The 19,476-nt window shown below is 40.1% G+C and overlaps 1 protein-coding gene and 1 long non-coding RNA gene across 6 annotated transcripts in view; one reads left to right on the top strand and one right to left on the bottom strand.

The window, feature by feature from the left end:
• LOC146511806 (phospholipase D1-like) overlaps window positions 1-19,476 on the top strand; it is a 49,571-nt gene that overhangs the window by 29,380 nt on the left and 715 nt on the right. For 4 of the 5 annotated variants that reach the window (XM_085171866.1, XM_085171865.1, XM_085171864.1 and 1 more), the window contains 17 exons: window positions 284-436; window positions 519-668; window positions 3,280-3,363; window positions 3,822-3,903; window positions 4,066-4,176; window positions 4,845-5,027; window positions 5,596-5,815; window positions 11,084-11,212; window positions 11,293-11,411; window positions 11,590-11,703; window positions 12,944-13,054; window positions 13,309-13,397; window positions 14,434-14,547; window positions 14,822-14,871; window positions 16,297-16,431; window positions 18,128-18,281; window positions 19,316-19,433. In XM_085171866.1, coding sequence (XP_085027992.1) covers window positions 284-436; window positions 519-668; window positions 3,280-3,363; window positions 3,822-3,903; window positions 4,066-4,176; window positions 4,845-5,027; window positions 5,596-5,815; window positions 11,084-11,212; window positions 11,293-11,411; window positions 11,590-11,703; window positions 12,944-13,054; window positions 13,309-13,397; window positions 14,434-14,547; window positions 14,822-14,871; window positions 16,297-16,431; window positions 18,128-18,281; window positions 19,316-19,433 — 2,116 coding nt within the window. Of the gene's footprint in view, window positions 1-283; window positions 437-518; window positions 669-3,279; window positions 3,364-3,821; window positions 3,904-4,065; window positions 4,177-4,844; window positions 5,028-5,595; window positions 5,816-7,152; window positions 7,246-11,083; window positions 11,213-11,292; window positions 11,412-11,589; window positions 11,704-12,943; window positions 13,055-13,308; window positions 13,398-14,433; window positions 14,548-14,821; window positions 14,872-16,296; window positions 16,432-18,127; window positions 18,282-19,315; window positions 19,434-19,476 lie in introns of all 5 variants that reach the window. The other variant, XM_085171868.1, reaches the window with a different exon arrangement.
• On the bottom strand, window positions 4,177-4,844 carry LOC146511807 (uncharacterized). The gene is made up of 2 exons (XR_014875981.1): window positions 4,531-4,844; window positions 4,177-4,268 (listed from the first exon to the last, which is right to left on the bottom strand). It is a non-coding gene; the product is annotated as an uncharacterized LOC146511807 (long non-coding RNA).

Below are 19,476 nucleotides of genomic sequence, written 5' to 3'. Positions count from 1 at the left end.
CTTCATAGGGGGTTTCCTGAATCATCCTGCTTGGTTCATTACATGTAGGAAGAGTTGACATTTAACCAGTTTAACCAGTTAAATATGTGCCACGCCAAATGGGGTATTTAACCTTTTTAAAATGCCGTGATCCATCATAACAGATAAACATTTTGAATCTAAGAAGCTCGTCAGCTTTATTTATTTATGCATCTATTTTATTTTGAAGGGGAGCTATTATGTTTACATAAGCCAAATGGTGTTTAAGGAAGTTACTTAAAATACTGCCTGTGTGTGTGTGCAGCTGGTTGGTGGTGAAGGACTCGTTTCTGCTGTACATGAAGATGGATTCAGGCGCCATCTCCTTTGTAATGCTGTTTGACAAAGAGTTTGGCATCAAGATGGACTCCAAGGACACGGATACCAAACACGGCGTCCGTGTGGACAGTCTCTCCAGGTCTGCGATGGCTATTTTTACTGCTTATGTTCAATATTTTAAGGCTTGAAGAAAATCAGAAACTGAAGTAGTGTTTGTGCAGGTCTTTGGTGCTCAAGTGCAACAGCTACAGACATGCCCGCTGGTGGGGTCAGTCCATCGAAGGCTTTGTCCAGAAGTATGGCTCAGCCTTCCTCAAAGATCACCGCTTTGGATCTTTCGCTAGAGTGGAAGTGAACATCCCTGCCAAATGGTAACCACACTTACTCTTTCTGCTGTAGTTACACTCACATTTGACATCTTAAAACCCGTTATTTAACATTCAGATCACTTCTAGTCAAAGTAGTTTCAGTTCCTGAGTCACATTAGACTAAATTAGGGATACACTGATCTACATTTGTGGACTGTACATCGGGCCGATCCTGTCGACAGACTCTTAGACTTAGTTGTTCTGTGTTTACTTCAGTTTAAAAGCAGCAAAACAATATAAGAGAACCTCAGTAATGGATACGTCCAAAACACACATCACTATTCTGCTGCAATAGGTAAATGCATCATAACTGGAAAGCTCTCAGCGCCTGCTACAGAAAGCGAATGCAGAGCTGTTAAAATGCTATTTAATGATGCTCTCGAGTGAAAGAGTGAGTGGAGGCTGCAAAGTTCAACTGCAAGTGAACACATCACCATTTAAACTGAACTTCTGGATAACAGCGGGTAAAATCCACTGCCATTATAAAGCATCACAGTACAGTTTCCATAACAGCAAGCGAACAAGATGTGGATACAGGTCAGTTTTTTCTTCACTGCTGTGACGCTGATGATTCAGGCAACTTAAAACTCATGGATACGAGCTGATCTGTGTATGAACTGAGCTTCTTTTATTTATTAACAAGCGATAAAAAACAGCCTCACATCTTCCTCTTAACCTTAAACTGAAGCACTTTAGCACCAATCACCAGACCCAGGATCACTTTAAAAAAAAGTCTAGACGATACCCGGTCCAGCTGGCACAGCGTGCAGGTCAGTGTGTGTTCGTGTACGTCTGCCTTTGTGGGAACCGCTTTGAAGTTTAGACTTTAAACATGAGGACATTTATAGAAAGTGATGACCCACTTTTAGAGATTTAAAGACTGTAGCTGCGAGGTTGCACAAAGAAAAAGCATTATGTAAGAGGCAATCCTCACAAGGTAGATGCACAAATGTGTGTCTCGCGCTGGAGTAACCCGACACAAAGCAAGGGAAAGTGAGACTCACCTGCTCATCACCTGTCCTCCCGCTGGGGAACCCTATACCATCTGTGAGACACACTGTGAGTGAGTGTGTGCCTGCTGTCAAGAGCATAAGGATTCAACAGGCAATGGACAGATTGAAAAGTGAGAGGAGAAGTGTTTGTTTCATTTTTCTTTCTGTACAAACAAGAGCAAAAAGCATCAAACGCTGCAATGAAACCAGAGGACGGCTAAAGCTGAAACCTCGGAGGCTGAAAAATGAACCTAGTGCTCAAGTTCCAATAACTGCAGGTCCTCTAATGTCCACTGGGGCTGGCTTCAAAAGTGAGTCAGTTCCCTACAGACTCCCATGTTAAAATGCCTAATTTTACAGCAGAAGTAAACATGTTTACAGCCTCCTGCAGAAACTGTTTTGTCTCTTAGACAGGATCAGGGGTCAGGGAAAGCTGGAACAGCTGGGTTTGAGGAGGGATGAGAACACGCTCCCATTCTCTGTTAAACAGAAGCCGGAGCAATCGGCAAGTTTTCCCACCTGGTGCACGAGAGAGAGAAAAAACGAGGAAATGAAGTTGGAGGAAGGACATGAGGAAGGGTGTGACAGGGAGAGGAAACAAAGAAGAGGGAGGGCAAGAAGTGCACGTCGCAGGTTATAATTCAAATAGCACAAGAAAAGACTCTATTCCTACTCTGCCCCTGATCCACTCCTCCTACATAAATAAAAAAAAGACTCCACTCACGAGTCAAATAGAAATGAAAGCAACTTAAATAAGAGTCAATCTCAGCGAATTAAAGCAGCAGACATCACAACCTCCGCAGCTGTGTCTTTGTCAGAGAAGGTGGACAGATGGTAATTACATGCAGGAGATGTGATGATGCGGGAGGTCTGTGAGGATAGTGTTGCAGTTTAATTCAGCATGCATGGCTTCCACATCCTACAGCAGAGGTGGGGAACTCCAGGCCTCGAGGTTGCAGGTTCTAGATGTGTCCTTGATCCCACACAGCTGATCTAAATGGCTAAATTACCTCTTCAACATGTCTTGAAGTTCTCCAGAGGCCTGATAATGAACTAGTCTTTTGATTCAGGTGTGTTGACCCAGGGTGAGATCTAAAACCTGCAGGACACCGGCCCTCGAGGCCTGGAGTTGCCCCACCCCTGTCCTACAACAACATGATGACCAGTCAGGTTATAGATAAGTGGGGACCCTTCATCAGGACCCTGATTAGAAACCCCTCCAGGCTGGACGCATAACTCATAATCCCCCAGGTTAAAATCAGCTGAGACAGTTTGGAATGAGTTGGAGTGCAGAGTAAAGGAAGGACAATTCAGCTTATGAAGGGCACACCTTCAAAATAAAAGAATCCAGGTGATGAAGCCTTTGTACTTATTTTATAATTTTATATGTGGTGAACTAGTTCTGATGCCTTCTGTGTTGTTGTTCACAGTAGGAAAGAAAATAAAGAAAGTGTTGAATGGGAGAAAAAAAAAACAGATTTTATGGAGAATACGTCTTGTCTTGTGCTCCTTCAATTATTTCTTTTTGTTGTACTTTTTAATAGGAAATTTAAAAAAAAAAACATTTTGAGAAGGCGATGATTGAAGTCTAATTTGTGGGTTTGTTTGTGGTTCTTCTGAAGGTACGTGAACGGGAAAACATACATGGAGGATGTGGCCAATGCTCTCGAAGAAGCCAAGGAGGAAATCTTTATCACCGACTGGTGGTGAGTGTTCAGCGCACACAGAGCTGTGAGTCTGTGTGTGTGTTTCATAGTGCACTGAGTGCATGTGGCGGTCACCTCTAAGAGAGGTTTCTGGTCAAATAGATCAGTTACTGTCCGGCTACTGTTACACACACACACACACACACACACACATTAACTCTACAGACACACACCCATTAGCTCCTTTAAGTCTACTGATATGTTTCCGGATTAGCTAGACAGGAAGTAAAGGAAGGATTATTTTTACATAATCTGTATATGAATATTGAAAAGGAAAAGAAACAAGGAATGGAAAGAAGAAGCAAGGGAAGGATAGAAAGGTTAAGGAAAGAGAAAAAGGAAACAAGAAAACAAGCAAAGTAAGGAACAGAAAAGACGAATGAAAGGAAAGGAGGAGGAAGTGTAACAGTGAGAGTGAAATGAGGGGAAAAACCTTTTTGGCCTGTTTCGTCCTGCAGGCTGAGTCCAGAGATCTTTTTGAAAAGGCCGGTTGTTGAAGGAAACCGATGGCGTCTCGACTGCATACTGAAACGCAAAGCGGTAAGAAGGACATTTTTCTTAGTTTTTATAGCAAAAGTAAAGCTGCCATGTCAATTTCTCCATATTGATAATAATACAAAGTATTTTTCCCTCTTTTATTTCATCCGAAAGCTAAATCTAAGGTTGTGTCCTGATTCATTGTTTCCCTGCTCTCCTCCACAGCAACAAGGAGTTCGAATCTTTGTGATGCTCTACAAGGAGGTGGAGTTAGCTCTGGGCATTAACTCAGGATACAGCAAGAGAACGCTGCTGCGCCTCCACCCCAACATCAAGGCAAGTGTAACTGGTGTGATTCTGCGTTGTGTCTGATAAAAAAGGTAAAAGAAAGAAAGGCCTCCAAGTAAATAATTTGCCCACTCCAGCTCCTACGACCAAATACAAACAGTGGGGAAGAGGGTTAGCTCAACCCACCACAACCTCCAAGCTAGCAAGGAGTATATATTCATGCTAGCATTTATGGCGCCTAAAACACATTTATGATACACACATACTACACACTTATAACATCTAACAAAAAACAGGCTTAATAATGACAATAATTGAACTAAAATCACAATCAGAAACATCCAGGTGGCTAAATATGAATTATATGTGTGTTTTAAAGTGTTGGAAAGAAATGACACCCACCTCTCCCACAGGGGAATTGTAGAAAAGGGGAGAGGCCAAAGGGGTACACTGTATTTATAGGGTTGCACCAAAGAAGAAGAAGAAAAGAATGAGGAGGGGCTCTAACTGATAATGAACATAACTACAGGCTTGGAGGTCCTAAAAGTCAGGTATAAAAGGAACAGTTTGGGGGTTTAGGACACATTTTGGGTAATTATAACAATGTGATTTATGACCCTGTTACACAAGTACACAAGTGTAAAGGTCTTCTGCAGGTTCATAATGGCTGACATGTTGCATTTCTTCTCTAAATTTTGGGATATTTTGTTCACCAGGTGATGCGCCACCCAGACCACGTCTCCTCCGCTGTGTACCTGTGGGCGCATCATGAGAAGATCATCGTCATTGATCAGTCGGTGGCCTTTGTGGGTGGGATTGACCTTGCTTATGGACGTTGGGATGACAGGGAACACCGGCTCACCGATGTTGGGAGTGTGACGCTCTCTCACTTGGAGCAGGTCACTTCTTCAATTTAGTGTCACTTTGTGCAAGAATCAAAGCATTTCATAGACCTCCTAAATTCCCATCATCACTCTCCACAGATACTTATCTCGTTTCTTTCAAATAGACTAAAGGATTTAATGCTCTGCTCACAACGAGAAAACCCTGCACAGAAACATACCCAGACAGGTGTTTAGAACCCTCATCCCATGTTCTGATATTAGGTGCTAATTAACCTCCTTATAACCAAGGGTGTTCCCCAGGGATCCATTCTAGGGCCTCTCAAATTAATAACAGTCTTAGCCACAATATCACAAATGCCTACTCCAACTTTTATGTTTCTGATAGAGTGAACTGCTGCTCAAAGTCTTCTTCTAACCAAGCTTTCTATAAACTGGATAACTTTTTAAAAACTTTTCTTAATAAAAAATATTAAAAACCCAAAAATAACAGAGGGAAAATGATCTAAAAATGAACCCAATAGTCATAATTAATAACTGAATTAACTGAATTAACTGGATCAGACTTACATTAAAGAAAGCAGTACAAGAGTGATAATACATCTGTTTTATTACTGTTTATTAGGCTGCAGCTGCCTCTCCCGGCGTGGCTGCCCAAGCCAACGGCAGTGGTACGTTTTCCCAGAGCAACGGAAAAGGCGTATTCACTGTGGCAGACTCGATGGACCAGCCAAGGCTAAAGAGTCACGGGAGGTTGAGGAGGACCAGGATGAGCATCAGAAGACACCTGCAGAAACACGGGCTGGCCCATGCCGATAGCGACAGCGACCTGGAGCACGAAGAGTGTGAGTTTTGCAAAAGTGCATGCACAACACAGCAGATGCACAGAACACGCTTATGTGAGGGTGCATGGGTGTACTTTCACTTTAAAAAAACAAAAACTGCTTACTCGACTTTATGTGCAGAGTGTGTGTCTCTGCAAAAAAAAATTATAAATTAAATTATATTGTGTTTTCATCCTTCAGTATTTTTACAAGGTTTTGATAAAACAGATGCAATTTGTTTAGGTTAGCTTAGGCAGACTGTGAGCCACATCGGACTCTATCGGCTAATGACATTGGTATCTTCTGCCTCCATGTCTCCATCACATGCTGCTCTTTTTAAATGTAGTTTCATAGGATGATCTAAAATGGTTCTTTTGATGTTGAAGGTTGCCGACCCCTGGGTTAGGTAAACAGTGCTGTGTGCTACTGGTGTACGATTCATGCCATTTTGGGAATGACAGTCCTATGGAAGATGATAGGTCAGCGGTCTCCAACCTTTTTTGCGCCACAGACCGGTTTATGCCCGACAATATTTTCATGGACCGGCCTTTAAGGTGTCGCGGATAAATGCAACAAAATAAAACTAGTACTGGTACCGAAAAGAAGATTTCTTCATAACACACGTGAAAAGACCCAGGAAACCGAGTTAATGATCAAAACGATAACAAAATAACGCTGAAAACCGATAAAAACCCTGAAAACTATACATTTCAGACCTGAGCCTCAACTCTCGCGGCCCGGTACCAAACGACTCACGGACCGGTACCGGTCCGAGGCCCGGGGGTTGGGGACCACTGTGATAGGTGACAGAGTGAGGTAATCATCAATAATCAAAGCATCAGCTTTGCCCCCATAAAACTTTGCAAAGTTTAATGAAATAGAAAACAGGAATTAAAGACAAATGAATCTAAAACTATTAGTTTAGGTTTTTCTTTTAAATACATTTCATCTTAAAATGTAAATTTTTACTAGGTTTATTTATTCCTTGCTTTTATTTGATTTATTTTTATTTCCTTTCTTTTTATTACTTTAATAAAAACATTTATTATTATCTGTTTATCTTTATTAAATCAATACATGCATTCTTTCTTGTTAGCTGTTTCTTTACTCTCTTTTTGTTAAATTAAAACATTTCTTCCATTGTTTTCATCATATTTGATGGTGGCGTTCGTGCTGACGCTTTCTTATCTGCCTTGGTCTCGTCAGTCTCTCGTATTATGTGGCCGTCAGAACTGCATCAAGAACAGCTGAAATTAACCTGTAGTTAATGAGGTGTTATTAATTAACATGAACTCAAATGGTCCTGCTTAGAGGGAAGAAGGTGATTTGATGTGTGTTTTCATGGGCGCTGCGTTTAGGTTGGTCTGACAGCATCAGCAGCCATCAGGCTCTGATCCCCGGCAGGCTGTCAGAGCCGAGGGTGGCCATACCGCTCGGCCTGTGCCAGGCTGGTGAGTTGGAAGCAGGGTGGCTGTAGATCGCCTGTTTTGCAGTGTGCTTTGCTGTGGTTTGAGCTTGACTGACATTTGATTCTGTTTGTCAAAGGTCAATCTAAGCTTCAATTTTTTTATTTAACTTTAATTAAGACAAGACATTTAATCAAAAGAATAAATGTTATACCAGGAAAACAATTAGTAGACCATTAGTGTGCCAATGCAGTCGCTACTGTATGAGTTATCACTAACAAGCAAGCGTTAACAGACCTGATTTAACCTCCTAAGACCCGAACTCTTCCACGACATGCATTTTTAATTTCTCTTTGATATTTGGGGATATTGGGGCCCAATGAATGTAAAAACAAAGAATTACCAGATTTTTTTTTTTTACCTTATTTTTGTTTTTAAGAAAAATAAGAGCCACATATCAGGATATTCATTTAAAATGTTGATAAAACAGTAGCAGTACAATGTCCTCGTAAGTGGATATCAGGCCCATGTAGAGCAAAATTGAGTATTTTAGTCTAAATAACCCAAAATGTTATGTCCACATATGTGGACGCAGGGTCCTAGGAGGTTAACGGGCCTCTGTGTGAACCATAAGTCCCGTCACAGTGGGATAGTCAGGTTTTGATTCATAATTTGGGCATGTAGAGAAGAAGGTCTGGCCATGAATGGGAAACCTTCAGATGGCAACTCGGAATAGAAGAATGGAAGTAATCAAAACCCGCTTCTACGATAATATATACCTGAGAGCCTCCAGTGTGTCCTGGCTTTTCAGTCTTTGAAATTATTTTCTCTTTATTTTAATGAGTTTTTGGACACTTTTGTTCTATTGATTTTCTAAACAAAACAAAAATCTCACTCAAAAGTCACAGTTTAATGTTCCCGATCGACTGAATTAGAGAGACTTAGGCTTGGAGCTTTTTATTGTCATTGTGCAGTTTCTTGCACAGCGAAATGAGAAAACAATATACAACGAGGGAAAAATCAAAAGCAATATGTATGTGTACATATATACATATATGTGAGTGAACTATACACATGGTGTATGCATTAGAGACATTGAAACAGAAACATTGTGGGGCTGTATACAAGGGCACGTAATAACACGTTTTGATCAAACGACCAAAGGTACTCAGTGCTGTTATCTAGTTCATGCACCTGCACGCTCAGTGAGCTGAGAACATAAATACACTCAGAAACGTCAGAAAAAGCTAAGAAATGGTGGAGTAAGGAGAAAAACACACAGAGGGTGAAAACGTGTTTAATGATGAGGAATCAACCAGCCTTCTCTTAAATAACTCACAGCTCAGTCTGATTGTGGCCTGCTTCAGATTTTCCCTTTAATGATATACCACAGCCTGTAATCACTTTCACACCACTTATTTATTTTTTAAACAAACACGTTTCTGAGCGTGTTTCCTTCCTACAGTAAAACAGCTGCTGCAGGCTTTTTGCTTTTAGCTGCAGGAGGCTTTTTGTTTGTTTGCCACGTTCATCTACGTTAATCCTGCTGATGTCATATCACAGGGAACGTGATGCAAATTAAACAATAAGGGCAGAAAAATCACCCCTGCTGTTGCTTCTTCTCTTTGTTTGCACATCTGACGCAGTTGACCATATGAATATGTTTTTAAAATGAGCCTCCAGCCCGGCGGGTAGGTGAAGTGATTGTAGTGCAAACAGGGTGAGTGGAGTTCAGTCTCTGTTTATATCCTGTCCTCCTTCCAGCTGCTGTTTCATGTCTTTAAAATGGCCGTTGAAGCATTTTCAACACCCATATATCACTGACAGAGTCTCCATGGCTCTTTAAGATAAGCTGCACTGTAAAATTGAATTAGTTCCCAGAACTTAAAAAGACTATGCAAACTCATTGCCTCAAAAAACAAAGTGAAGTTTACTTAAGATAACGTCCATTGCAGGTATACAGTACTAAGAATAGCCAGATGTTTCTGGCACAATACTAAATGTTTACCCTCTGATAATCATTTCAAGTTCTTCTAAATTAAAAAATAACTTGTGCTAACTTACTTAAAAAAAATCACATTATTTTTTATCATCCTTGAAATTTCTAGCACAGCATTTATATTAATATAACACTGAATACAAGTATAATTCAAAAAGAACTCATTTGCTTTCTTAAACATTTTTTTCCAGCATTTGTTATAGAACAGACCTCAAAGTAGACAATCTCAGGCTCCCTCCCCACCGGAGACGTGACATTCAATGTCCCACCTGTCAGTCTGGATTGCCCTGACCACCACCCAACACACATTAATGTCAGGAAAGCATATTTTTTAAAAAGAGCTATGTTCAAGAACTTTTCATTGTGATTATTTGTATAATAATTTGGACACAAAGCAAATTTAACTGTTCAAAAACTTGCAGACTTCATTATATATTGTGTAGACAGTGTGGACCCTCTAAACCAGGGCTGGGTAACTCCAGGCCTCGAGGGCCGGTGTCCTGCAGGTTTTAGATCTCACCCAGAGTCAACACACCTGAATCAAGTGATCAGTTCATTATCAGGCCTCTGGAGAACTTCGAGGCCTGGTGTTCGACACCCCTGCTCTAAACTAAGTTTGTGCGATATGATTTTTTAAGAAATGCAGATTAAACTGTCGTTGTTTGTATTTACTTACACAGGATGTCCACATAGTGCAGTCATAACTCAACTCTAATATCAGAAGGCAGGAAAGTAAAGAAACAAGTTCCCCAAAGCAAAGAACAAATGAAACAAGAAGTAAAACAGGTTGATCTGCAGTATAATTACAGTTACAGTTATTACCAATTGTCACTGACAATTACTAATATATTGGAAAACCAAAATACTTCCCACTCAGTTAATATCTTTCTGTGCAGCAGCTGCTTTTCTAGACTCAGTCTGATAAGTAAGAGTTTGATGTAATGTGTGCTGTGCTGGTCCTGAGCCTCAAAGTCTGTAAGAAGCAAGCAGAGGGAGAAAAACCATTTAGAAGCTGATTTGATCCTTAATAGCTGTGCAGCCATTACAACACAGAAGGTCAATGCAGACCCCATACAACCACATTAGACTAACACATATAGTATTAAAAACATCATCTATTACTGTGTCTGAATGTGTGTTGTTGGCACTGTCAGTTTACACCTAAAGAGATATGTGTGTTAAATTAGGTGGTTTTATTTTTTAATGTAATCATTACATGCTTGTTAAAAGAGTCCATGTCCCACTTGTGGGATCTTTACTCCACATAAAAACGTATAAAACAACTTCAGGTGAGCTTGGAAAGAACTGCTTTTGTTAATTGGCGCTACATAAACAACATTTAATAATTTAATAAAAATCCAATGCTCATGTAAAGGTATTAAACCAGTCTCATTTTTAAATGGCTGGATTTTTTTTGTTTGATTGTATGAAAGTGTGCTTTTTATTTGATTCATGACCTCAGTAAACACTTTCCAGATCGGTTTATGGCCTCTATTGATCCATGGCCGCTATTAAAATATGGTCCTTATTTGTATCACTTTGGACAATAAATCTCACGTACCGTGCTGACTCGAGCATCCATCTCTGATATACAGTTTAACTGTGGTGTGTGCTTGGATGTGTATTTTTGTCAGCACCAGTATCTTTGAAGATCCCACCATGTTTGAAAATGGTGCGTTGTTTAAACAGCACAGGTGCAGCATCAGGAAAACTGAAATGCTCAAAGAAGAGACCGTTGTTATCATTGTATATTGACCATATAATGGTTTGAAATAAGTATAATAAGAATTGGTCAAAAATGAACCCAGGTTGGGTGAACTCACTGAAATAGTTCAATGTCTTCTATTGATGATAGATAATTGATCAATATCAATTGTTTTATAGCCTCTGACCCAGTGCAAAATGAGCCGGCGGGGGTCAGAGAGTTGCATGGCAACACGCGATTCTGGCACGGGAAAGACTACTGCAACTTTGTGCACAAGGACTGGATTCAGCTAGATAAGCCTTTCGATGGTAAGCACATCATTGATGGTCTCACTCTTGATGCAGGATGCTCTTCTTTAGGTCTGAACTTCCTGTTTCTGCTTCTTTAGATTTCATAGACAGGCACAAAACTCCCAGAATGCCTTGGCATGACATCGCCTCAGTGGTTCATGGGAAAGCAGCTCGGGATGTGGCCAGACACTTCATCCAGCGGTGGAATTTCACTAAGGTTGGGGGTCATGCTGCTGCTGCTGCTTCAGTCTGAATAAAAATGACAGAACTGGGAAAGTTGTGACCAAAAATGATGTGATCCCTGGTTGAACTGACCTGGACTAAACAAAGTCTGCTTGATTTTCATGACTGTAGAAGAAAAAGTTGATGAGATCTCTGTTCTGTTGCATTACCAGCTCGTGAAGCCAAAGTACCGCTCCCTGTCATACCCATATCTGCTGCCCAAGTCTCACACCACTGCTGGAGAACAGCGATACCAAGTCCCCAACTGCATCCCCACCAAAGTACAGGTTAGTAGAGGTACTACCCCCAAGTAGGCTACTTTGGGGTTGTTGTTATTTTTGCTGGCTTAGCTAATAGTCATCTGGTGTCAGTTATGTGCCTTAATCTTCGGTGAATTAATTAGTTTTACATTAATTGTAAAAAGTTGAAGCTACAAACATCGGTTTATATACTGTAATATACATTATTATGTCGTTTGTTGTGTCCGGATCAGCCGGTTTCTCACTTTTCAGACGGGAGCTTTATGATTATTAGGCCAGAACTTTGCCACTTGAACTGACATGTTGTTTTGTGGTGTCCCCCAGAGCTCTGTCTTAGGTCCAATTATGTTTCTATTCAAGTCAATTCAGTTTTATGTATATAGCGCCAAATCACAACGGCAGCCGCCTCAAGGTGCTTTGTATTGTACAGTAGATCGTACAATTGTACATGATTCCTTTTGCACACACATCCTTTTATTTCCATTAAGATAATATTCGGTGATTCATCTCAAATAACCTTCGTAGAGTTTGACTGCGTTGTCTTGTGGTCAGTTTAGGATCTGTAAGGCAGAAGTGAGACACCCAGTGTTGGAAACTTATTTCAGTCACTTGAAACCGGGACAGTTTTGGTCACGATCATAGTTGACGGCAGGAATGTTGATTGAGCAGTAGATCAATAACTCAGCCACATCAGTTGTGAATAAGATCTTTATTGTCCTTGCTTGGGGTTCTTCCCCAACTCAGAGGTAGAAATCCACTGTTCTCTGGCAGAGAACCAAGACCTCGTACTTGGAAACTGTACAAGGTCAGACTTGGAGGTGCTGACTCTCATTCCAGCTGCTTCACGTTCAACTGCAAAATGCCCCAGCACCTGCTGAAGATCACACTCAAATCAAACCAACAAAACATCATCTGTGATACAGTTCAGAGGTTCCCAAAAATATAAAAAAGATAAAATCATGGGAAATGTTATAAATTTTCTACATAGTTATTTGTTTGTAATTCATTTGCTAACCCACATCAGGTTATCCAGCATGGAAAAATTAAGCAGAATAAAATCAAAATATGGGAATAAATGGGAATACAACTAGTTGATAACCAAATATAGAAACATGTTCACAAGGAACAGTTTCCAACTTTTTTGTAAATGTTTTGTAAAAGCTGAAATAAACACAAAAAAGTAATAAATCTGTCTGTGAAGTTTCCTCTGAGTGACAGGAAACAGAGTCCGGTGACTTATTCCCATCACTAATCTGTGTTCCCTCAGATCCTGCGCTCAGCTTCAGATTGGTCTGCTGGCATCAAATACCACGAAGAGTCCATCCACAATGCCTACGTCCACGTCATCAAGAACAGCCAGCACTTCATCTACATAGAGGTTTTCATTTTTACACATATAACACCTTCCTGTAGTAGAAGTATAACAACAAAAGTACAAATTGTTTCTAAAAGCTACAACATAGAAAGATACCAACTTGATTTTTAAAGCTTCAGCCTTATTTTGGCTTCATGTTCTTGCAGAATCAGGACTGCGTATGCAGCATGAAGCTTTGATATCCACAGGAGCACTTCGCAGAAAATATTTATGACCTTTGTACAGGATATAAGAATGTTTCTGTTTCTATCTCCCAGAATCAGTTCTTCATCAGCTGTGCCGACAACAAATATGTTTTCAACCAGATAGGAGACGCGATTGCAGAGCGCATCATTCGTGCGTACAGGTAAAACACAAATGCACACAGCGTAACGCTGAAAGAACGCACAGTTTGTCGATGTTTGTGTGGCTGCTGTGTGTTTACAGTAAAAAGACTCGACACTCGCTCTGGTTTATTGTGACATTATTTCCTGGAAACGCAGTGTTTGTGTTGCTCTGTGTACCTTCCACATGTTTAACAGATGAACTCGGTCTGACACAGTCGAAGAGCTCGTTGGATACTTTCCTTTTCGATGGTTCTCCTCTCTGTGATGTTTTGCCGGCGGGAACTTGAGTTTATTCCATCCTGCAGAAACACAAACCTGCCCCGACGTCTCTGTGGTTCAGTTTATAAACAGTCCAGGATGGTTTTTGATGAACCTTCCAGCTTTACTGGATGCATACGCAGGAAAACATGTGCAGCATAATTAATGCATAATTCATTTAAAGATCTTTAAAATGGCCACACTCTGAAGTTCAAATTCTTAATCGAATCTTTTTATTTACACTATAGCAGATGTGTTTTTTTTACCCGCATAGACACGTTTTTATCGGAGTTTATGCTTCTGAGAAGACACATCTGTCTTTGCACCAACTTCCTGGGCTCAAAGTCAAAGTTGTGCACAAGAACAATGTCCATTCTGGAAAATTCACAGACTGCTTGTTGTTGTACAGTTATTTAGAAGATTGTTTTGATTTTATAGTCATGTTAAGAAGGACTGAAGTACATCTTCCTCCTCTCAAGTTACTGAGCTCATTAAAATAGCCTTTAATGAGTGAAGCGCGAATATAACCCTCTACCAAGCTATTGGATATTTCGGATGTTCTGGTCCTGGAGGCACTGATCTTTGTTTGATGGCATCTCGGATAAGGTTGCCAAATTGATGGACAGTTAATGGATGTTTAATCACCATCTGAGGTGTCAAGCCTGGTAGCGAACTCTGCAGTTGAGGGAAAAGCTGCCAATCATTGGACGTCATCAAATAAAGACAAACGAGTCTAAAATATTGTGAAAAGCTTCATAAATACACTGAAATGTTGTGATTTTCTATGTGTGATTTTAGGGAGGGTAAAACGTATCGCGTTTATGTGGTGACGCCGCTGTTGCCGGGCTTTGAAGGAGACATCAACACTGGAGGCGGCAGCGCCATCCAGGCTGTCATGCACTTCAACTACAGGTGTGTGTGTGTTTGTAAGTAACAAAGAATGAGCCATGTTAAACCACTGCCACACCTTACCTTTTAACACACACACCTGTTATATCTGCCGTGTGGGTGTGGGTGCTGTGTGCCTTCACTCCGTTCCTTTTTTTGTTGAAGCATTTTTTCCTCGCCCACATTCTTGAGTAAACAGGCAGCGCTTCCTGTTCAACCATGCTGACACACACAGAGCCTTGTGTTGTGTGGAATGTGGACTTGCTGCTAATCCTCCTCTGTCTCTCTGTCCCTGCAGGACCATGAACAGAGGAGACCACTCCATCATTTCCCAGCTCAAGAGAGAGAGTAAGTCAGCACTGCAACACCCTGATTGTTACAGGGTGTCACGTAGCTGCTCTGGTTGGGACTATGAGCTCTCTTTGCACTGTATCCACTGTATTTTCCATCATTGTGTCACAGCCTTTAACATATGTAGAGTTAAGCTAATAAATTAACTTCAAGTTCTGAAAAAAGCAGTTTATTTACAGTCAGCTGAATCTTAGATAGACTTTTAATCTCAAATCCTGTTTATCGTGTATATTTGTGCAGTAATGCCTAAAGCTTGGTTTATACTTCTGCGGGAAATCTATGTCCTAACTTGTGTAGTAACCAGAAACTCCTTTTATCCCTAAAATGAAACAGTCCATGCCATTCAAGTCATTGCAGCGCAGTGTTAAAATGGGATTCCAGTTACAGTGTAGATTGTTACAGTTACAGTGCAGATTGTTACAGTTACAGTGCAGATTGTTACAGTTACAGTGCAGATTGTTACAGTTACAGTGCAGATTGTTACAGTTACAGTAACTTCAGCAATGTTTTCCTGTAAATTGTAGTTGTAGCAATGAAGCTCTTACCTGAGTCAATTTGAACATTTTATTCATAGTTCCCTCGCTCACTTCGGTTTCATTTGTATATCACCAACTCACACTTTTATATTGTAAGATAAATAATAGAGGTGGGAATCACCATACATCCCACGATACGATATTATCACAATACTTAACGCACGATACGATATTATTGCAATTTTTTAAAATACTTTGCGATATTCAGATTCTGTACATAAAGGTAAACTTTATCAATATTCATTTTATCTAATATCAAAGTCTCACACTCAGTCTTTCTCTCATTTCAGTTTTATTGTTGACAAACTGAACGGTTTGTATTACAGTCTAGTCCAAATTAACTGAACGCAACCATCTGGTACAATTATAGCTATTCTGAACTATGCAGTTTATGAAAACTATGCAGCCCCTTCAGCAACTGAAGAATTTGAAAGTAAATTAAAACAAAATATAATTTTACATTAAATAAAAAAGTTTTAAACTTAATTAAAATAAAACATGTCTTAAATTAAAATAAGTAAACTGTCATGTTTATTGCTGCCAAAAAAAAGTTAAACACATTTGGACAGTGAAGGAATGTCAGGATTCTTGCTCAGACAAAGGATCAACATGCTCTGAAGTCAGAGCAAAAATTTGTAACAAAATATCGATTTCTGCTGTCCCTGTATCGATACATTATTAGCAAACAAAATATCACGATACTACACAGTATCGATTTTTTTCCCCCACCCCTAATAAATAATCTATAGTATTAGCCAGAGAAGCGCATCAGTCAGTCCCTTATGAGCAAACACTAGGTGACGGTGTGGATCTTCTGCTCTTTCTATACAATTTCAATGATCAAAACATAATGATGTGATTGTAACTGTGTGGCGTTTGCTTGCAGTGGGAGATAACTGGATAAACTACATCTCCATCGCTGGTCTGAGGACTCACACTGATCTGGAGGGGAAGCTCGTCACTGAGCTCATCTATGTCCACAGCAAGATGCTCATCGCGGACGACAACACCGTCGTCATCGGTGAGCAGCTTCAGCTGAGCATAGGAATTAAATTCCACCCTGAACATGTATAATAGAGAAGCGAGAAATGAGAGCTGCAGAGTGAGACGTGTCAGAAGATTTTAGATGTTTTTAAAATGGTTCAAAATAAAGTCACGACTCAGTTTCCACAAGATAAGACAGTTTTCAAAGATGGAGAGATGAAATCAAACACCTGTTTCTGATGAGAGCTTGTCTTTTGTGCAGGTTAGTGGAAGATGCAGTGTTTTACAGGAAGCTGATGATCTATTCGGTTTATAAGTTAATTTAAAGACGCGTGCTTCCACAACTCTAGTTTTATTTGGAAATTGCTATAAGAGTTTTAATCATTTAATTCAGAATTTCCTTATAAATTTCCAATAAATAGTATAATTTATACATTATTTTGATCACTGTTAGTATATCATGACATAGTAGCTGTAAAAGACAATAAGTTTTCTTATTTTTGCAAATAAATGTTTGAAGTAAAAGACAAAAATGAGTGAATCTGAGGAAATTACTGAAGTCGATTCCTTAGATTTGACTTCTGGGTTTGTGTGTTATAAAATCATCAGGATAATTTCATGTAAACAACCAAACGCAGGGTATTACATTTTCATTTTAATTTGTTTTAATATTAAATGATGCTGTTTAAAAATGTTACCTTCTTACTGTGGACAGTTTCAGAGTTTCAGGCGCTTGAATTAAAATCTCGAGGTTTTTAGTTCAGGTTTTAAACCCGCTGTGGGAGGGCACCACTTGTGGCCACAAGTGGCATCATCCAAAGCCACTTTTTTATATATCGAGATATAAAATGAGACTCTGATGGGTTAATTTGGGAGGCAATGATTGAGTTTCTCAGATGTTTTCATAAGAAAGGCCCCAGAGTGTTGTGTACGGATAATCTTAGAGTCGTTGACGGATGTGGTGGTGATGGGGAGGAGAGTTAGTACAGTAGATTTCAAAGGCAGAATTATCTGATAGTGTGGTGACATCAGTATTATAAATGTTGGTGGACAATGTGGGGAAGTGATGGTTAAAATAACAAAAATACTCGGCCACAGAAGAATAAAGAGATAATCTGAGGGAGCAGAACTTCCTCTTTCAAACAATCTCCAAACTTCATCTCAAGATCTTTTTTCTGTGAATCATCTCTAAGCTTCAGTGATAGTTGGTAGTAACTCTTGACCACTGAACTGTGTCAGCATCCTACTGTCAGGATATGTTGCTGATGTCTTGACTGTTTTGTTGCTGTTTGCATCGTAAGTAAATTTAGGAATAAATGTGTTTTTCTCTGTTTTTAAATGGGAAATTGGTGCTTTTATTTTGCCCACACCCACAAAGACAAGTTTAAAAGAAAAACATTTCCCTAAAAAGCTGAATTAGCACAAGAAAGTAAAAGTAAACTTTTATTAAAAAAAACTCTCCTGTTGAATTAATTGTAATTAAGTCTTTTAGTGTCTTGTGGTAGTTTTAGTGAAATGTGTTTGTTTAGCTGCAGGTCTTATGATTAGGATGTGATTCTAACATAAAGTGAAGTGAAAATGGGGAGGAAGAAACCTCCAGTACACTCTGGCTGTGAGAGAGATGCAAACAGCCTGAACAGCAGAAACATAAACAGTCTAAAATCCAGTGTTGCAGCGCCCCCTGCTGGTGCCTTCTGTCCCCTGACGCCTGGTTTGATCCTCTGTTTCTTCAGGTTCTGCCAACATCAACGACCGGAGCATGCTGGGAAAGCGGGACAGCGAGGTGGCGGTCATCGTGGAGGACTCGGAGATGGTGGACTCTGTGATGGACGGAAAGCCGTACAAGGCGGGAAAATACGCCCTGCAGCTCCGACTCGAGTGCTTCAAGTACTGAAAAATGTGCAATTACACATTAGAAAGGCTTATTTGACAGAAACACTGATTATTAAATGATGATGATAACTGGAAACGTACATTCTCAAATCAGCTGTCCAACGCTAAAGTGGTGAAAGAACGGGAGGTTCAGTCCCAGCCTGAAGGAGCGTGTTTGAGGCTAAACCCCTCTTTTAGATTCATTTAATATTAGTGCATCACTGCTCTCCTAACCTCCTTGTTTTCTGACATGGATTCTGCTCTTCACCACCTCTCACTGGGTGCAGATTTCAAACTTCTCAGACTGCACACCTCTGCCAGTTTGGAAATTTCCCTTCACATCACACACGACTTGAGTTTCTGCATCCATACTGACATCTAGATACTGATTAGTTAGTTACATTCTTCTCTTACCCCAACCAATCACAGCAGATGGCCCCGCCCCTCCCTGAGCCTGGTTCTGCCGGAGGTTTCTTCCTGTTAAAAGGGAGTTTTTCCTTCCCACTGTCGCCAAAGTGCTGCTCATAGGGGGTCATATGATTGTTGGGTTTTTCTCTGTATCTATGAAGCGCCTTGAGGCGACTTTTGTTGTGATTTGGCGCTATATAAATAAAATTGAATTGAATTGAATTGAATTATTTTCTTTCAAAAAGAAACCAGAGAACAGATAAAAAGAGGTGTGATAGTGCAAACATCCACACAGTCACTGGTCCTTAATATTTGGTTCAATCCATGAAATTAAACAATCCAGATGTGACTGAAGTGCAGCCTTTAAGCTTTAAGTTACGCTATATTGCAAAAGTATTGCATTGACTGTTTAGGAATTAGAGCCATTTTTATACATAGTCCTTATTTGCCTAAATACTTTTCAAGTTAGTCTCGAAGTAAATGTGTAAATTTTGGATGATTATTATATTCACTTTAAGTCTCTTGGTTGTTTAATGTTATGATGAAATGTAAAGATTTTAAAGCAGGTTGTTGCTCTGTTTTTACTTATTATATTGTTCAGTATATCTTTGTGTGTCTCACCCTCCTCCTGTGTCCATCAGGACGATCCTCGGCGCTTACACAGATCCCACCATCGATGTTTCGGATCCAATCAGCGATCACTTCTACAAGGAGGTCTGGATGTCCACCAGCGCTCGCAACGCCTCCATCTACCAGCGGGTGAGTGTACTCCTTTGTATTCAGCTCAACTTTTTCTTTCTTT

Source organism: Neolamprologus multifasciatus, chromosome 9 (genome assembly GCF_963576455.1).
Source record: "Neolamprologus multifasciatus chromosome 9, fNeoMul1.2, whole genome shotgun sequence".
Lineage (NCBI taxonomy): Eukaryota > Metazoa > Chordata > Actinopteri > Cichliformes > Cichlidae > Neolamprologus > Neolamprologus multifasciatus.
This window is presented reverse-complemented; position numbering and strand designations above follow the sequence as displayed.